General features: G+C 42.5%; 1 protein-coding gene across 1 annotated transcript in view; it reads left to right on the forward strand.

Moving 5' to 3' along the window:
• The window catches only part of Adamts20 (ADAM metallopeptidase with thrombospondin type 1 motif 20), a 124696-nt gene that overhangs the window by 106313 nt on the left and 1753 nt on the right, over nt 1–16630 (forward strand). The window contains exons 30-38 of the mRNA XM_021183238.2: nt 2290–2463; nt 2959–3129; nt 4723–4923; nt 5676–5805; nt 6006–6100; nt 6187–6278; nt 6757–6890; nt 8699–8790; nt 15445–15549. Of these exons, the coding sequence (XP_021038897.1) occupies nt 2290–2463; nt 2959–3129; nt 4723–4923; nt 5676–5805; nt 6006–6100; nt 6187–6278; nt 6757–6890; nt 8699–8790; nt 15445–15549 (1194 nt within the window). The remainder of the gene's footprint in view (nt 1–2289; nt 2464–2958; nt 3130–4722; nt 4924–5675; nt 5806–6005; nt 6101–6186; nt 6279–6756; nt 6891–8698; nt 8791–15444; nt 15550–16630) is intronic.

Here is a 16630-nt window from a genome sequence, read left to right on the forward strand (position 1 = left end):
AGATGCTTCTCAGCCATTTGGTATTCCTCAGGTGAGAATTCTTTGTTTAGCTCTGTGACCCATTTTTTAATGGGGTTATTTGATTTTCTGGAGTCCACCTTTTTGAGTTCTTTATATATATTGGATATTAAGTCCCCTATTTGATTTAGGATAGGTAAAGATCCTTTCCCAATCTGTTGGTGGCCTTTTTGTCTTATTGATAGTGTCTTTTGCCTTGCAGAAGCTTTGCAGTTTCATGAGGTCCCATTTGTCAATTCTTGATCTTACAGCACAAGCCATTGCTGTTCTATTCAGGAATTTTTCCCCTGTGCCCATATCTTTGAGGCTTTTCCCCACTTTCTCCTCTATAAGTTTCAGAGTCTCTGGTTTTATGTGGAGTTCCTTGATCCACTTAGATTTGACCTTAGTACAAGGAGATAGGAATGGATCAATTCGCATTCTTCTACATGATAACCGCCAGTTGTGCTAGCACCATTTGTTAAAAATGCTGTCTTTCTTCCACTGGATGGTTTTAACTCCCTTGTCAAAGATCAAGTGACCATAGGTGTGTGGGTTCATTTCTGGGTCTTCAATTCTATTCCATTGGTCTACTTGTCTGTCGTTATACCAGTACCATGCAGTTTTTATCACAATTGCTCTGTAGTACAGCTTTAGGTCAGGCATGGTGATTCCACCAGAGGTTCTTTTATCCTTGAAAAGAGTTATTGCTATCCTAGGTTTTTTGTTATTCCAGATGAATTTGCAGATTGCTCTTTCTAATTCGTTGAAGAATTGAGTTGGAATTTTGATGGGGATTGCATTGAATCTGTAGATTGCTTTTGGCAAGATAGTCTAAAATTTTTTCTTATACTATCTCTGTTGAGAATACCAGCGAGTCTTCAAGCATTATTATCCTATTTGATCCCCAATCCTTTCTGGAGTAACAGGAGACACAGACAACCAAATTCACAATTGATACATATTCTCCAACCTCCTGTGTGGTTAGCTAATGTTGGCCTTACCTTGTCAATATCTGCTGTATGGATACTACCAGGTCTGGGAACTCCTGCCACAGCAGAGCTGAGAATGTGCCAAGTCTCCATCCCCAGGAGACAACTTAGTGCCGCGTGGGCTCAACAGAGAGCAAAGATTCAACTCTCCTTCATCATGCTAAGAGTTTGTGTTCCCCTCTAGTGGATGTGTTAAAATCCTGCCCTCCAAATAATTCTATTGGAGGTAGGGACTTTGTGGGTGGAGGCCCTGTAATTGATATTATTGTCCATATGGAAGGGGCTCTTAGAGATCTCGTATCCTGTTTTCTGTGTGAAGATGCAAAGATGACCATAGGTGAGGCAGAAAGCGTCTCCTCACCAGACGTGAAATACTCTGATGCTTTCATTTTGAACTTCTGACCTGTGAGATGTCAGTGTCTGCTATCTATGAGACCTCCAGTTTAAGGTGTTAATGAATAGCCACTCAGATGGGTGAGGAAGGAAGATCACAAATGACAGTGACGTCCTATCAGAGCATGGGCATGGTTTTGGAACTGGGTACTAGGTAGGGCAGGAGGAGTCTTGAGGCCTGTGCAGTAAAGGTTTGCATTGCTGAGCATGGGCAATCCTGGTCAACCCCGGGGAAAGAAGAGCACAGAGCTGTAGTGAGAGCCCCAGTCTTGGAATGGAGAATTTATACCTTACGCAAGCATTTCCAGAATCCTGCCAGCGGAAATAAAATCAAGAGTCAATGGCTTAGCAAATAGTTAGACCCCCCGATAGAGTCAAATTATAGTGGGTGGTGCACGTGACATATCAGAAGTCTTAGAAATTCTTCTTTAGTGGTAAATCATGGGCATAGTGTTAGAACGTATGTGTCATTTAAAATAATGTAGCCGCCCTACGTAGTGAGTTCTATAGACATTAAGTATAATTCAAGAAAGGGTTACTGCACTGGGATACCATCTAGCATAGCCTGATTCAGTTGACAATTTCTGGAAAACTTGAAGTGCTTTGTGAGTAACAGTATATATGTGTATATATCTGTATATACACACACATATATACACATGTACATATATACACACATACATATACATATACATATACATATACATATACATATATATATGTATATATACTCTAGACAATACAATAGTAAAATCACTTCATTTTATAGACTTTCTATCTAATGTATGATATAATGCCAGGCCATGTCTATAACAAATAAGGAAACGTGCAATACTCTGTTTTGCTATCAGTATGTGATCTGGCATTTGCTAGCTGTCTTGTTTAGACCCTCTGGGTTCCTTCGCAGTGCTCTGTGACCTGTGGGTCAGGGGTGCAGCAGAGGGAGGTGTACTGCAGGCTGAGAGGCACTGGTCGAGTGGCTGAAGACATGTGTGATCCATCCACCCGGCCTCAGGGGCAGCGGCAGTGCTGGCGTCAGAACTGCATGAGGTACCAGTGGACGACAGGAGACTGGCTAGACGTGAGTGGTAACGAGGGCCTCCCCTTTAACTATGCTTTGTAATTTTTCAAAACCTTAGTAACATCATCTCGTGTCTGCGTATGTGTATGAATGCACATGTGTATGAATGTGTATGTGTGACGTCACGGTGTGAAAGCTGCTGTGTGTCCTTGCGTGGGGATCAGAGGACATTGTGGGTTCTTAGAGTTGAATACAAGTTGACAGGCTTTCACTTCGGTGATTTATCTGCAGAACTCTCCTCCCCCCCCCCCTCTCCTCTTCCCTCCCCCATCCCCCCTTCCTCTCTTTCTAACTTTGCCCTGTCTTCCCTGCCGCCTTATTTTGAGACAGAGGCTCCTGCAGCCCTGGTTGCCCTGGAATTCCTCATCCTCCCGCCTCCCCGCTGGAGTTCTGACTTTACAGTTAGTACCATCCCACCCCACGGCATGAAGAACAAACTTGCAAGGACCGTGCACATAGGAAAGCGTTCTTTGCTTTTCTCCATTGCTTTTCCAGTGTTCAACATCGTGTAAGAAAAAAGAGACCTATCGGTTGGTGAAATGTGTGAATGAACAAAACGTACAAGCGAATGAAAGTCTCTGTGACCCTTTAATGAAACCGCTTTCAATCAAAAAATGCAGGAACCCTCACTGCAAGTACTCGGTGGTTACAGGAGACTCGTCGCAGGTAAGGTCATCTTGGTCTCTTTTCCTGTCCCTGGGAGAAAAAGAAGCAGCTTTGATGAGGGGTTAGAGCTTCACTTATCTGTGGGTGTAACATACGGATTTAGAATAGAGTTGGGAATTAAAATGGATCAGGAATGTAAGTTATCCTCTAGGGCAGCAGGTCTCAACCTTTGGGTTGCAACCACGTTTGGGTTGAAAGACCCTTTCACAGGGGTCACCTAAGGCCATCTGCATACCAGATATTTACATTAAGATGCCTAACAGTAGAAAAATTACAGTTATGAAGTAGCAATGAAAATAGTTTTGTGATTGGGGGTCACCACAACATGAGGAATTATATTAAGGGGTCGCAGCATTAGGAAGGTTGAGAACCAAGGCTGTAGGGTTCATGATATCACCAGCTATAGCTAGTTGACCAGTTTACAGAATCCGGGCATGAATTCTTTTTAGGAATTGGGCCTTACGGCCAATTAAGATTCTCTATCTCACCCCTGAGTCTTTCTTGCCATGCTGGACATCATTACAGACCATAGGTTTTCCTGCAGGATAGGTCTTTGTGGCTTCTCTGCCTTAGCTGCTTGTACAGCACTTTCCAATACTATGAGACCTTGTCCCCAGGGAGGAAGCTTTCAGTTACTTCTAGCAGTTCCTCCAAGTCACGTGGTATCTTCAGCAATAAGGTCACACTTTCAAGCTCTGGAGGCCAACCAAGGACAGTGGCAGTGGCCTATATTGTTTAGGGAAAGGTCTCTCGGGCTCTGACAACTAGAAAGTAGGTTTCCCATACCTGATACTTTCTTAAAACACATTTTTAATTTCGATGTCGAATTCATTATTCCCTTTACAATTGTGGCTCTTTGGGCTTTAGTCATCATATCTTTAAAAATCACTGCTAATGTGATGCAGACCTGTATCTTCTTTTGAGTCTCATAACTTTTAGTTTATATATTTAGGTCTGACACAGTTTTGATTATTTCCATTGCTGACATGAAGTCATCCCCCACATCTACAGTTGCACATGGCTTCTCTCTGGGCCCAACACAGCTTGTGGAAGAGGTTATCATTTCCTGACTGGATCCACTTGGCATCTCTGCTGAGACTCAATTAGCCACGATGTTTTGGTTGGCTTCTTCAAAAAGAAATACAACTCGCTTTCACAAATTTATCGAGCTGGTTCTAAATTCATATCAAGATTTAAGGGACTCAGAGTAGCCAAACAGTCCTGTAAAAGGAAGGACACATTGATTTATGAGTCCTTTCTATCCTTAGATTCTAGTGTGTAAGTAACCAAGAGTGTCAGAATGAGAACAGGAAAAGGGGGCAAATAGAGTAGAGTTCAGAATGGAAAGGGGGCCCTCATGGGCTCCTCAGACACAGTATCTAGGCTAGATCGAGACAGTCCATATTTTCTCGTGTGACTCTGTGTGAGCTGCCTAAACCTCTATGGCCCTTTGTTTCCCAACCTGTGAATGAAGCTGGTTAATCTTGCCACAGTGGATTGATATGCATGATATATATGAAGCAGCTGGCAGATATTAGGGCTCACAGTGAGCTTCAGGACTCCTCACTTGCTTACCAGTGTGCGTTTTTTCAGTGTGCAGGTAACTGTGGGTTCACTTCCCCACAGAAGGTCACATACTGCACTAAGGTCCAGTCCTCTAAGAAGCACACGTTCCATCAGCTTCGCCCTGTCGTCTATGGGGAATGTCCGGTGATACCGTCTCCTCGGGTGTACAAATGCGACCTTAGAAGCTGTCTGCATGTAGCCACTTGGAAAGTGGGGAAATGGAGCAAGGTCAGTCCAGAATTCTGAATTTTAGGGCCCTTTGCATAAGGCTTTTCACAGGCAGAATGCCTGGTAACCCGCATTTTCAAGTAGATCTTCCAAGTTATCTTCTACACCATTGTCTAAAATCCGTTTCATTAGTTATTTGTATAGATATCTCACTCTTTCTGTGCTTATTCTAACTTGTAAGAAGATAACAATAATACTCATTTGTAGTCCTCAAAGACAATAGCTTGTCCTTTATGTGGGTACTTCAGAAAATTTTATCAGCGAAGGGAAGAAAAGAATTGCTTTCTGTAATCTATACATAATATATATTACTTACACTACATTCTGTCTATCAACTTAATGGAAATACCATGACATTACTCTGTAATTTTGTCAGGAGAAAAAAACCTCTAAGTAGCTGTAATAACAGTAATAAGTGAGACTAATATTTACTATTTGCAGTGCGTTATGTATATAAGGAGTTTTAATAAGCCCCATTAATTAATGTTGACCAGATGACTGTAGCATGCAGCTGATAAATACAAAATAAGTAAGGACCCAGTCACTGAGAAACAAGAGCTGCAGGCTCGCCCTGAAGGATGCTTTCACTCCAGTGACTACGCAGTCCTAGCGTGTTTCTGCATCTTCCGTAGTTCTAACCGTGACCGACCCTCACTTTGTTTTGAAAGACCGTAGTCTTGGAGAAGGCAGTGTGGGTTTCCTGGCCTCATTATTTGTTATCTATTTTACCTCAAACTTTACTGTGTTGACAGTGCTCAGTAACTTGTGGAATTGGGATAATGGAGAGAAGAGTAGCATGCAGGACTGAGAACGGTTGGCCCAGTGACTTATGTTTAAAGCGTTTAAAGCCAGATGCCCAAAAGAAATGTTATGCCAATGACTGTAAGTAATAGACTCCAAACTCTTCCCAGCATCCAGTGTTCCTAAGTTCCAGTTAAAATGTCAGCATAGATCTATGCAGTTGTCACACCCTGCAACACAAACTGTCAGACCTTCGGAGTACAGCGATGGTTCTGATGGTCGAGTCCATGCTGTGTGGAACTTGCTCGCTCCTGAATCACTGCATTAATTTATCTTTGAAGGTAAATTACCAACCACTTGCAAGGAACTCCAAGTTACAAACAACGTTACCAAGGACGGTGACTATGACCTTAACGTCAGGGGAAGAATATTGAAGGTACGATGACGACCGTTTCTAATTGATTTTCACCTTGATCTTGTCATTGGAAAATGTTTTCTAGATATTTGTGTATTCCCCCTCAGATCCATTGCTCAGGCATGCAGCTGGAGAACCCTAGAGAATATTTACAACTGGTCAAAAGTGAAGACAACTTTTCGGAAATATACGGCCTTAGGTATGAGACACTTTATCCTGTCTGTGCACTTTTAGGGCCCATAGACATTGAGCTTTGGAATCACGTATTGGACAGGAGATTGAGAAGGCAGTGGACACAGGATAATACCGAAGGGATAAGTTTAAGACCTTATCTATTTTCATAGAAATACAATTAATTCTAGTAACAAAAGAGGGAGTTGTATCTTGATTTTTCTTTTCTTTCTTTCTTTCTTTCTTTCTTTCTTTCTTTCTTTCTTTCTTTCTTTCTTTCTTTCTTTTTTTTCTTTTTTTTTTGGTACAGTTAGTCCTTGAATTTCCCAGTGAGAATTCTGTGTATTGGCCCATGGTGAATTTTGCTTCTTTCCCTGTTAATGTGTTGTCACTATGGTGTGGAAGGACAGAAGTGTGCCTTCTGTTTTACCTCTTCTATGTTTGTCATTTGCCACACGGGGATCTAACAAATGCACCAAGGACTAAAATATCCAGTGTCGTTACAGACTTCAAAATCCCTATGAATGCCCCTTCAACGGAAGCAGGAGGCCTGACTGTGCGTGTGAAAACGACTACCTACCTGCGGGGTACACTGTTTTTAGCAAAGTGAGAGTGGATCTCGATTCCATGCAAATCAAAAGTAAGTGCTGAGATTCTTTGGAAAACCAAAAGACTCCATTTGCGAAAGCAAAGCCCAGCAATGTACTGGTATATATGGCAGGATATAATGAAGAACCATTGTACAAGATGGTTTCCTTTATACTTATTAGATACATACTTTCTCTGAAATGACAGGAAGTATGGGGACCTTTGATACAAACATTATATAGTAACAGTAATAAGATAGTTCTCTTTCAAATCAAGCTATATACCTTAAAAATCCCTAACCATATTAAATTCACAGAAATCAATATTCTTAGCATAAGTGGTAAGGTTTTTTCCTGGGTAAGATATTAAGGAATACCATTAGTTCCAGATAATAATCTATTGAATATTGTATTTTTCCAGATATCATATCATTTTATCTTTCAAACAATCCCACATCAGATAAGACAGAATGTCAGAGGTGATGACATTAAGTTTCTCTTACGAGAATGACCTGTCCCAGTTTACAGTTAGTTAAGGACCACTGAGGAGGGATGAAGACCTGCTCAGAGAACTGGGGTTGGGGGGAGCATGACATCATTCTAGAAATTAACTGGTAATTTACTCAAGTCACAGGTATGTATGGACCTTGCTGTATGTTGGCCATTTAGTCAATGCAGTTTAGTTCGGACATGTAAAGTTAGACATACCTGTCCAGTATCCAAGGAATTATGCTGGTAATAGTCTGGCCAATGTGCTGGGCCTCATCAGAGGCAAGCAGACCGTGCACTCACCAGCAGTGATCACTATGAAATGGGAGTTACTGGCAGCTCATGGTTTTGGAGAAGACAGTAAAATACTCTGAAACTTGTGTCTGTGTTCTGCTCCAATCTATGGTGCCTCAAAGAAGCAGCAGAATGGGGGTACGCGTTTAACAGCTTTTCATCTTGGAATCGGTCTGATTTGTTCTGTTCGTCAACTCCACTGCCCATACGCTCCACTCACTGTGCATGCAAGCACACCTTGACCACACTGACGGAGGCTCGGGGAGGTGCACACAGCAACTCTGGTGGATTAGGAAAAGCCTGACAGTTTTATAACTGTCGTTAGAGATGAGGTATTTGCAGAAAGGCTCCTTTGGGGGACTGCCTCCAAAGGACTCTGTGCCATCACAGGGTTTGCAGTGTGACCTGTCGATGTCTTGAATCAACTCAGTGGTCCTGATGGTCATTGTTGGGACCTTATCAAAGTGACTAATAATGCAAGCGTGAGTGATTGCAGTAATGGAGTTTGAGGATTCTGCACAACCTGCCTTTGATCCGGTGAATCTAGCTGTGGTGTTCTGTATAGAGTCTCCAGTGTTAATGGCAATCAGCAAATGTTGCTAACAACGTCAGCAAACGAAAGAGCAAAAGAACCGTACCAATAAACTGGTATAGATGCGGCACACGTGGGCTCACACTGCTTTAGCACGAAGGGTCTACCTCTGAAGAAATTTTTTTTCTGTGATTTTCTTCCTGATCCCACTCCATCTATGTCAGAGATTTGTTGTGAAATACTATGAGTAAATAAATTTGAAAAACCATTCATTTGCTTTTTTCATATTTTTCTATAATTTCAGATGTAACTGTGATTTTTTTTTAGGACCATTTAGTCCATGTATATTTTTTGTGTTAAATAAAATGTATCCATTTGAGGCAATGCTATATTATATGCTATAGTGGCAATATTTTGGTAAAATTTTAACTAATCACATAAATATATTTAAGATACTACAAAAAGTGCATATTTGAAAATAATGAGGGCATTGCTGTTTCCATGGTAATGAGTTGCATTATTATTATTATTTTTCATTTTTTACAGCTGCGGATCTTCTTTTTTCCCAGACACTATCTGGAAAGGCAGTTCCATTTGCTACAGCTGGGGACTGCTACAGCGCTGCCAGATGCCCACAGGTACCTCATAGGCATTTTGTTACTCATTTGCTTCAGAATGAAAAATTCAATATTTCCTCTCATTCGTTTTCTTGAGCAGAACATTGCATGACACTAAAAAAAAAAACAAAAACAAAAAAAAACAAAAAAACAAAACTAGATATCCAAGGCATTCAGCATGCACTTACTTTAAGCATTATTAAGTCAACTGATGGAGAACCACTTTAGCCAATATTAAGCTCATCTCAAAGATTCAACAGCAAGACCTAGAACTTGCTCAAATCCTCTTTCCATGACACGTCATCATTTTAACCTTTCAGCCTGGCCCCTGGGAATGAACAGATGCACGGGGAAAGGCAAACAAATGGACCATGAGCATGTGTTGTTTGTTTGCTGATGGTAACGCTGGTTCCTTGGGTGGGTGTTTCTCAAGGGACCATGTGTGGAGGATGGGCTCTCAGGGAGGTGGCACTGGAAGGTGTTATCAAACCTTAAAGGATGATGGACTGTCCTAAAGGGCACTGCAGAATCCCACTGCTCCGTTCTCTACGGGATGCCTAGGTTGTGATGTGGGGTTTGCTGGACACACATGTCTGTGGCCCTCTGGCACCCTTGCCAGAAGTCTAAACAAACAAGACTACCCAGTCCTTACTTGAACCTACATCTACGTATGTTTATCAATAGCCCCTTGAGATTGGATAACCTATCTCGGGACTGGTCCTTAGATTGGGACAGTCACTAAGTGTTTGTGGCTCTTCATCTAGGTAGAGACTCCCTCCATGATGGTGTTGCCATTATACAGCTCTGATTTCATGGTTGTGTATATAAAAGACACTATCTCACAGAAGACATCCTGGCCCTCTGGCTCTTACAATCTGGCCCCTCTTTCAAGATGCTTCTGGGTTTGTAGGGTGGTGGTGGTATTGTAGATGTATTAACTGAGGGTGGACAGTTAGCTGTTGTCTACCAATTTTGGCCACATTCTGACCAACTGTGAATTCCCATAATGCCTTTTGTCTGCTCTAAAGATGAAGCTTTCTTGGTGATGGGGAGAGCTGCACTTACCTGCTTATTGCTTTTTATAAAAAAAATTATATTATATTGCTTTTTCTGGCATCTTAAGGTGGGAGATTATCGATTTGAGGTTTTTCTTCCATTTAATGCTTTAATAGCTATAAATTCTAAGTATTTGCTTTGCTGTATCTAAGGATTTTTGCATTTGTATATCTATTTTATTCATACTAAAATATTTTCTATTATCATGGGATCATTAACTGTTCCTACCTAGATGTAACAGATTTTCCTAAATAAAAAAATTTCTGTTTGCTGTAGAACTTTAGAATGGTTTTCAGAGTCCTATGTTTAAATGATGATCATGACTCACAATTTTCAACAGTTATTGCTAGACAGTGTCCATAGGTTCATTATCCTGCAATTCTATAATTTTTTTTCTTTTGATTACACACACACACACACACACACACACACACACGTTTGCATGAAGTGTATTGGTTTGTGATATATTCACACATGTAAGTTCACATGTATAGGCTATTCACATGTATGTCAGGTGTTCTGCTTCATCACGCTCTGCATTAATCTATTGAGACAAGGGTCTCTTACTAAGCCTGGAGCTAGGCTGGGAGCCAGAAAGTCTCAGTGGCCCTACTGTCTCTGCCTCCCCTCATGCTGAGGTTACAGGTGCGTTTGGTCCCTGCTTGACTTTTTAACATGGGTGATGGAACTCAGTTCCTCATGCTTGTATAGCAGAGACCACATTTATCCACTTAGCCATGTCTCCAGCCTTTCTGTCTATACCGCTGGAGTCTATACTGCTGGAGTCTATACCACTGGAGTCTATACCGCTGGAGTCTATACCGCTGGAGTCTATACTGCTGGAAGCAGACAACTTTGCAGAAGAACTCTGTGTTCTCATTCAGTCACTGAAGCTGCTGAGGACACACTCAAGTCCATGTTTCCTCCTCCCCCTCCTCCTCCTCTCCCCTCCTCCTTCTCTCCTCTCCTTCTCCTCCTCCTCCTCCTCTTCCCTCCTCCTCCTCTCCCCTCCTCCTCTCCCTCCTCCTCCTCTCCCCTCCTCCTCCTCTCCCTCCTCCTCCTCCTTCTCTCCCCTCCTCCTCCTCCTTTTCCTTCTCCTCTACCTCTCCTCCTCCTCCTCCTTTTCCTCCTCCCCTCCTCCTCTTCCTCATCCCCCTGCTCCTCCTCCTCTTCTTCTTCCCTTCCTCCTCCCCTCCTCCTCCTCTTCTTCCTCTTCCTCCTCCCCTCCTCCTCCTCTTCCTCCTCCCCCTGCTCCTCCTCCTTCTTCCCCTGCTCCTTCTTCTCTGTTTTCTCTTCTCTTCATGTGGTGATAGATGGTTACTTTCTAGAATGGACTCCTTTCAATTCTCTCCCCAGAACTTCCCTTCCCTTTTGAGATCATCTTCCTATCAAACACCTTGTCTGTGTGTTCAGTCAGACACATTCTCTGAAGTCAAGGATGTGTGATCTAAAATGTCCTATCCTTCTAAGTGATGTTTGCCATAACACATGTCTGCCTTTTATTGCTGGCACTGTCCTTTTGACCTTCTCAAGTGGAGATTTGTTCTCCAACGGCCAATCCATGTCAGGATGGATGATCTTTTTCTAACAACCCCTTTCCTTTTAACTCTGCCATCTGCTCGTATATTTGATATCATGGGATATATGAACAGTTCGGTGATTTGAGTCCTTCCAAAGACTGCTGTTCGGAAAGAATGCCAAACTCTGGAAATCTGGTCCTTGTCTTTCATTTGATTTAGGTCTGCTCAGTGAGAGATATCGGCAAACTTCAAAGGAGACTGGTATTCATGGAAACCACATAGTTATCAAGTAGAATCAAAATTCTTCTTATCTCATCAAAGAACTCTCCCTGTAGGAAGTAAGAGAGAGAATTATTATAAACAAGAAATTTCTTGATGAGCATGAGACAGGAATGAGAAGATTTATGTAATCAGACTTTGATACGATGGTTATTTCTTTTTCCTTCGAATACCTTTCTCTCACAAATATCTTAAGGAAATTGTGCAGCCGTAAAGTCTGTAACCTCAGTTCATAGTTAGATAGGCAGATCCTCTTGGTCAACAACCTCTGTCAGAACTTTTAGCGAGTCAGTGCAGGAGCATCAGGAAGATGATTTTCTGCCATCAGGGTACAATGCCCCCTCACGTGGTTCTGAATATTTTTTGAAATGCAGAACTTTGTGCCAAAATTAGATTGTGCTGGGCACAGACAGATTCAGGAGCAGTGTCACCCATTACTCAGTCTGTATTTGTCTGCCCCAGGCTACAGTTACCAAAAATACAAAGTGCCCAGTATTTTGGGTGATGTTCTGTCGAATGTATAAACCAGATTCTGTGTTTAGTTACATGACATTTGCGTGAATACCTTCCAGATGCTCCGTGTCACAGAGAGAACGTCTCTTGTTGTTTGGGACTCATCAAAACCACATCCTCCGTGTTTGCATGTGACCGGGTACCCCAGGATATGAATGCTAAAAAGAGCACAAACACATATGGCGTTCTTTAGAGAAAATAAACTTTACCACATTGAACGTGAGACGAGTCAGGGAGTGTTATGCGACTTGGGAATACATATGTCAAGTGGGAGGTGGATGTTCCCAAAGAGTCCTGGTACGGGCCTTGTTTCCTGTCCTTTAATTAATATTTGATTGCCAGAGGGTTGGAGAAGTGAGCAGATTCCAGTAAGGCCGGTGGATCAAGCCAGTACCTCTCGTCGATACGTGTTGTTTCCAGGTGTTGGAAATTAAGATTTATGTACACACATACAGGTGTTTAAATATATTTCCATTTCTCTAAGCCAAAGCCTTAGGGCCTTTGTTGCAGATTCTTTGGTACACACTGTAGAGGGGAGCTGCGCCATTTTATTTTTCTACCAGCAAAGATGAACATCCTTGCTGCTTCGATGCATCCTTGCCAGCATTTGGTCTTGTTAAGTTTGCTTTCATTTGCTTGTTTGCCTTCGTATTAGTGGTGTCTGCTAGTGGTTTTGTTTTGTTTTGTTTTCACATTTTTGCAGTGCATAATGATGCTAAGCACCTTTCCTGGAGTTATTGGTTATTGTGTATTTGGCTGAATGAGGTAAATGTTCATGCCTATGTCCTCGTTCGATACCAAGTTTGTTTTCCTATTGGTGAATATCAAGAGTCTGGATACACAAAGGTCTTTCACCAGAAGTGACATTTGCAAATATTCCATTTTTCTATCAACCATCATTTCATTCATTCAAGTATCTATCAGAGTGAAAGTGTTTCATTTATTTTAATGAAATCAGATGCCTTGTGTCTTACAGATTGTTGAGCTAAGAGATCAAATGCAAAATTACAAAGATTGTCTCCATTTGAAAGTACTTTCTTTCTACATGTCAGCCCTCCTCTGTATCTATCCTAAGACTCATTTTGGGTTAATCTTGACTTGGAGCCTGGAGTGGGAGGGCTCCACATACAGATGCCTCATTGATTTGACACACTGTGGTAGGAAAGCAGTGTTGTCTTTACCCTCTAGCACTGTGGTCCCCAACCCTTCCTAATGCTGCAACCCTTTAATACAGTTCCTCATGCTGTGGTGACCTCCAACCATAAAATTATTTTGTTGCTACTCCATAACTGGAATTCTGCTACTGTTATGGATAGTAATGTAAATATCTATGTTTTCTGATGATCTTAGGCAATCCCTGTAAAAGGGCCATTCTACCCCATAAGGGTGGTGACCCACAGGTTGAGGACCTGTTCTAGCATCACAGTTGTGGCCACTTCCTAGAACCTGAGCACCTGAGTGCTTCACTAATGCACTGAAGCAATAGCATTCCCTAGAGGCTCAGCTGTTACGGAGCTAGACATGGCCCAAAGATCTAGAAACTCGGTCATCTCCATAAGGATGCATCCAGAATGCCGAATAGCTGTAAGTGTGGAATAGATGCAGTGTCTCATGTGCCAGATAATGGGAGCTTGACTAAACCTCAGCCTTCAGACCAAAGATCCTCAGTGCTCCCCCACCTGGAACTGGAGTAGCCCAGGATCCTGGCTTCTGAGAAGCACTCGCCTCTCTGTAGGGTAAAGTCTTCACTGCCCTGCTGGCCTCCCTCAAAGTCCATGTCACATGTGTCCTGACTGAAGCATCCTTCCAGCCCTATCTGCCTTTACAAAGGCTGGGATATGGCTACATCTCACCTTCCTGGAGACTAGAGTCACAAGTTTGTGGTGCCTTGTTCCTTGGAGTCTGAGGTCCACTTAGTGATCATAAATCATAAAGAAATTCACTTTAAAACAATGTGCCTTCTTGGACCCAAGTCTTCCTTCCCTTGGCCTAAGCCTTTGGAAAATTTATTATTCCTCGGAGCCTTGTTAGCATCAGAGGCACAGCTACGACCTAACCTGTGCTGTCTTAGTTTTTCAAAGAAGTTCATCTCAGCGTAGTGAGAGAACTACAGCTACCCATGCACTGGTGTGGTTGAAATGTCCAGGTCTGGAGCAGCAGTGAGAGTCTCGGTCCTGAGTCTCACTGATGCCCCAGCTGCTGGTGGGTAGAGTGAGACCCAGTACTGACAGAGGAATCCCCTTCTATAAAAAATACGAGGCAATTCCCCAAAACCTTTACCCGATGCATTCAGCCGCATTGAAACCACCACAGACACTAACCCCTGAGACCTGTAGCCTTGCTGGTGTTCATCACAGCTGAAAAGACCCTCAGAGTCTACTCAAGACTTCTCCAGATTTCCTCCTGCTGGCTCTTTCTCCCATGGCCCCTTGGTGTATAGGAGCACAGAATAGACACACAGATCAAGCATTTGGAGGACATAAATCATAAAGAGTTTCAATGTAAAGCAATGATTTGATATGCATATAATTTCACTACTAAAGATGAACATAGATGTGTGTACTGATGAGATAGACGATGTGCTTGTCTGTTTTACTTAAAGAATAAGACATGATGTCACCTCGATCACTTAATTTCCCAACCGGCATATGTTCCAAGCTTATTACTAACAAAGGTAACCTGAGCTATTTGGATATTAAAAATACGTCTTGCGCGCTGTGGGCCTCTAGGGAACACACCATAATGTGTAAGTGATGTGCCACTAGAGTCTGCACATTCTGTGGGGTCTCAGTGTCACTACATCCTGTGGGGTCTTAAAAAGATGACCACAGGGGGAAAGTTCAGCAGGTTTTGAGCTGTCAGTAAGGGAGTAGTGCTCTTTACAGAAGGGAGGAGTCACAATTAGGAGAGATTCCAGGAAATAAATCAAATGGATGTAGCGCACCAGAAAAACTATCAAAAGTAGTCAAAACTTGAATAAAAAGAAATGGTAAAGTTGGGCACATCTTAATCCCCCTCAACACTCCTCCATCAAGGACTACCAGCTGTGACAGGCCCCTTGGCTCTAGGTGCCACAGACTCCAAGGCCTGACAGGCTTGCCTTGACATCACAGTGTATTAACTCGGATTGTACCTGCAATTGAGAAGACTTATTTGTCAGTTAAATTCTTTCACCGAATCATTTTCTTTAAGTCAAGTTGGATCAGCTGTCTTCACCTGTTTTGAGAATCACTTGAGCCATTTGATGTTTCGAGGCAAGAACAGTCTTAAATATTTTATGTATTCATTCTTTTTTCTCACCATGCAGGGGCAGTTCAGCATCAACTTAGCAGGAACTGGGATGAAGATATCCAACACAGCAAAGTGGCTCGCTCAGGGGAGGTATGCCTCTGTCATCATCCACAGGTCCCAAGTAAGTCCTGTAGAACTAAAGCGCCTGGAAATCGCTTCTATGCTAGCACTAAAGTCCCCTGGAAATCGCTTCTATGCTATGGACTAGCACTAAAGTCCCCTGGAAATCGCTTCTATGCTAGCACTAAAGTCCCCAACCTCAGAGGCAAACACACATGAGAACAGTGACTAGACATTTACAGTATATTGTGAATATGCTGCATACAAATGCGTATAGACGCATACAAATATGGGCTACAAACACACACACAACACAAACACATGAGCATGAATCTCAGATTTGGACCTTATGACTGGACATGCATGCATGTTCTTAAAGATAGTGATTTAACTGTATCAGGCTCAATAGCATACACTGAGGCAAAAGACCTGCAAGTTCAAGGCCAGGCTCTGGAGTGAATTCAAGGTCAGCCTGGGCAGTTTAATGGAACTTTTCCTCAAATGAAAACGTAAAGAAGTCTGAGGCTGTAGATATTATCTACATTCATCAGCTTGGACCACGGGTCCCAGGGTTCAACTCCCCAGTATGGCAAAACTCCAAACAAACAAACAAAACTCCAGAGGTTTAGGGTCTAACATTTTAAAATGATGGTTCAATTTGGGGTTTATTTATCTTTGGTTTAGTGAAGGGGTTATTAAACAGAGTCACTTAATAAATATCCTCAAAGTGCTTTCAGCAATTAGGGATACCTATGCAGCACGCATATCTCCTTGCCTCTCTTTATCTAGAAAACACTGCTATTTTGTCCAGAGAAATAGCTGTATGGGGAGAGAGTGGTGGCTCAGTCAATAGAGTGCCTTCCACCCGAGCATGAGGGCCTGAGCCTGCATCTATGACCCCTGTACTACAGGGGAGGAGTGAAGAAAAGCAGATCTGTGGAACTCATTAGCCAGATCAGTGAGCCCACTTCCAATGAGAGACCCTGTCGCAATCAATAGCATTGAAATCTATTGAAGAAGGCATCCGATGTTCACCTCTGGTCTCCACCTGTACTCACACGTGTGTCCACATGCGGGTCTGCATACACAGATCTCCAAACCCACATGAGCACATAGACATATAGCACACAGATACACAAATA

The sequence above is a fragment of the Mus caroli genome, unplaced genomic scaffold, assembly GCF_978045245.1.
Source record: "Mus caroli unplaced genomic scaffold, Mus_caroli_1 scaffold_16, whole genome shotgun sequence".
NCBI classification, from domain to species: domain Eukaryota; kingdom Metazoa; phylum Chordata; class Mammalia; order Rodentia; family Muridae; genus Mus; species Mus caroli.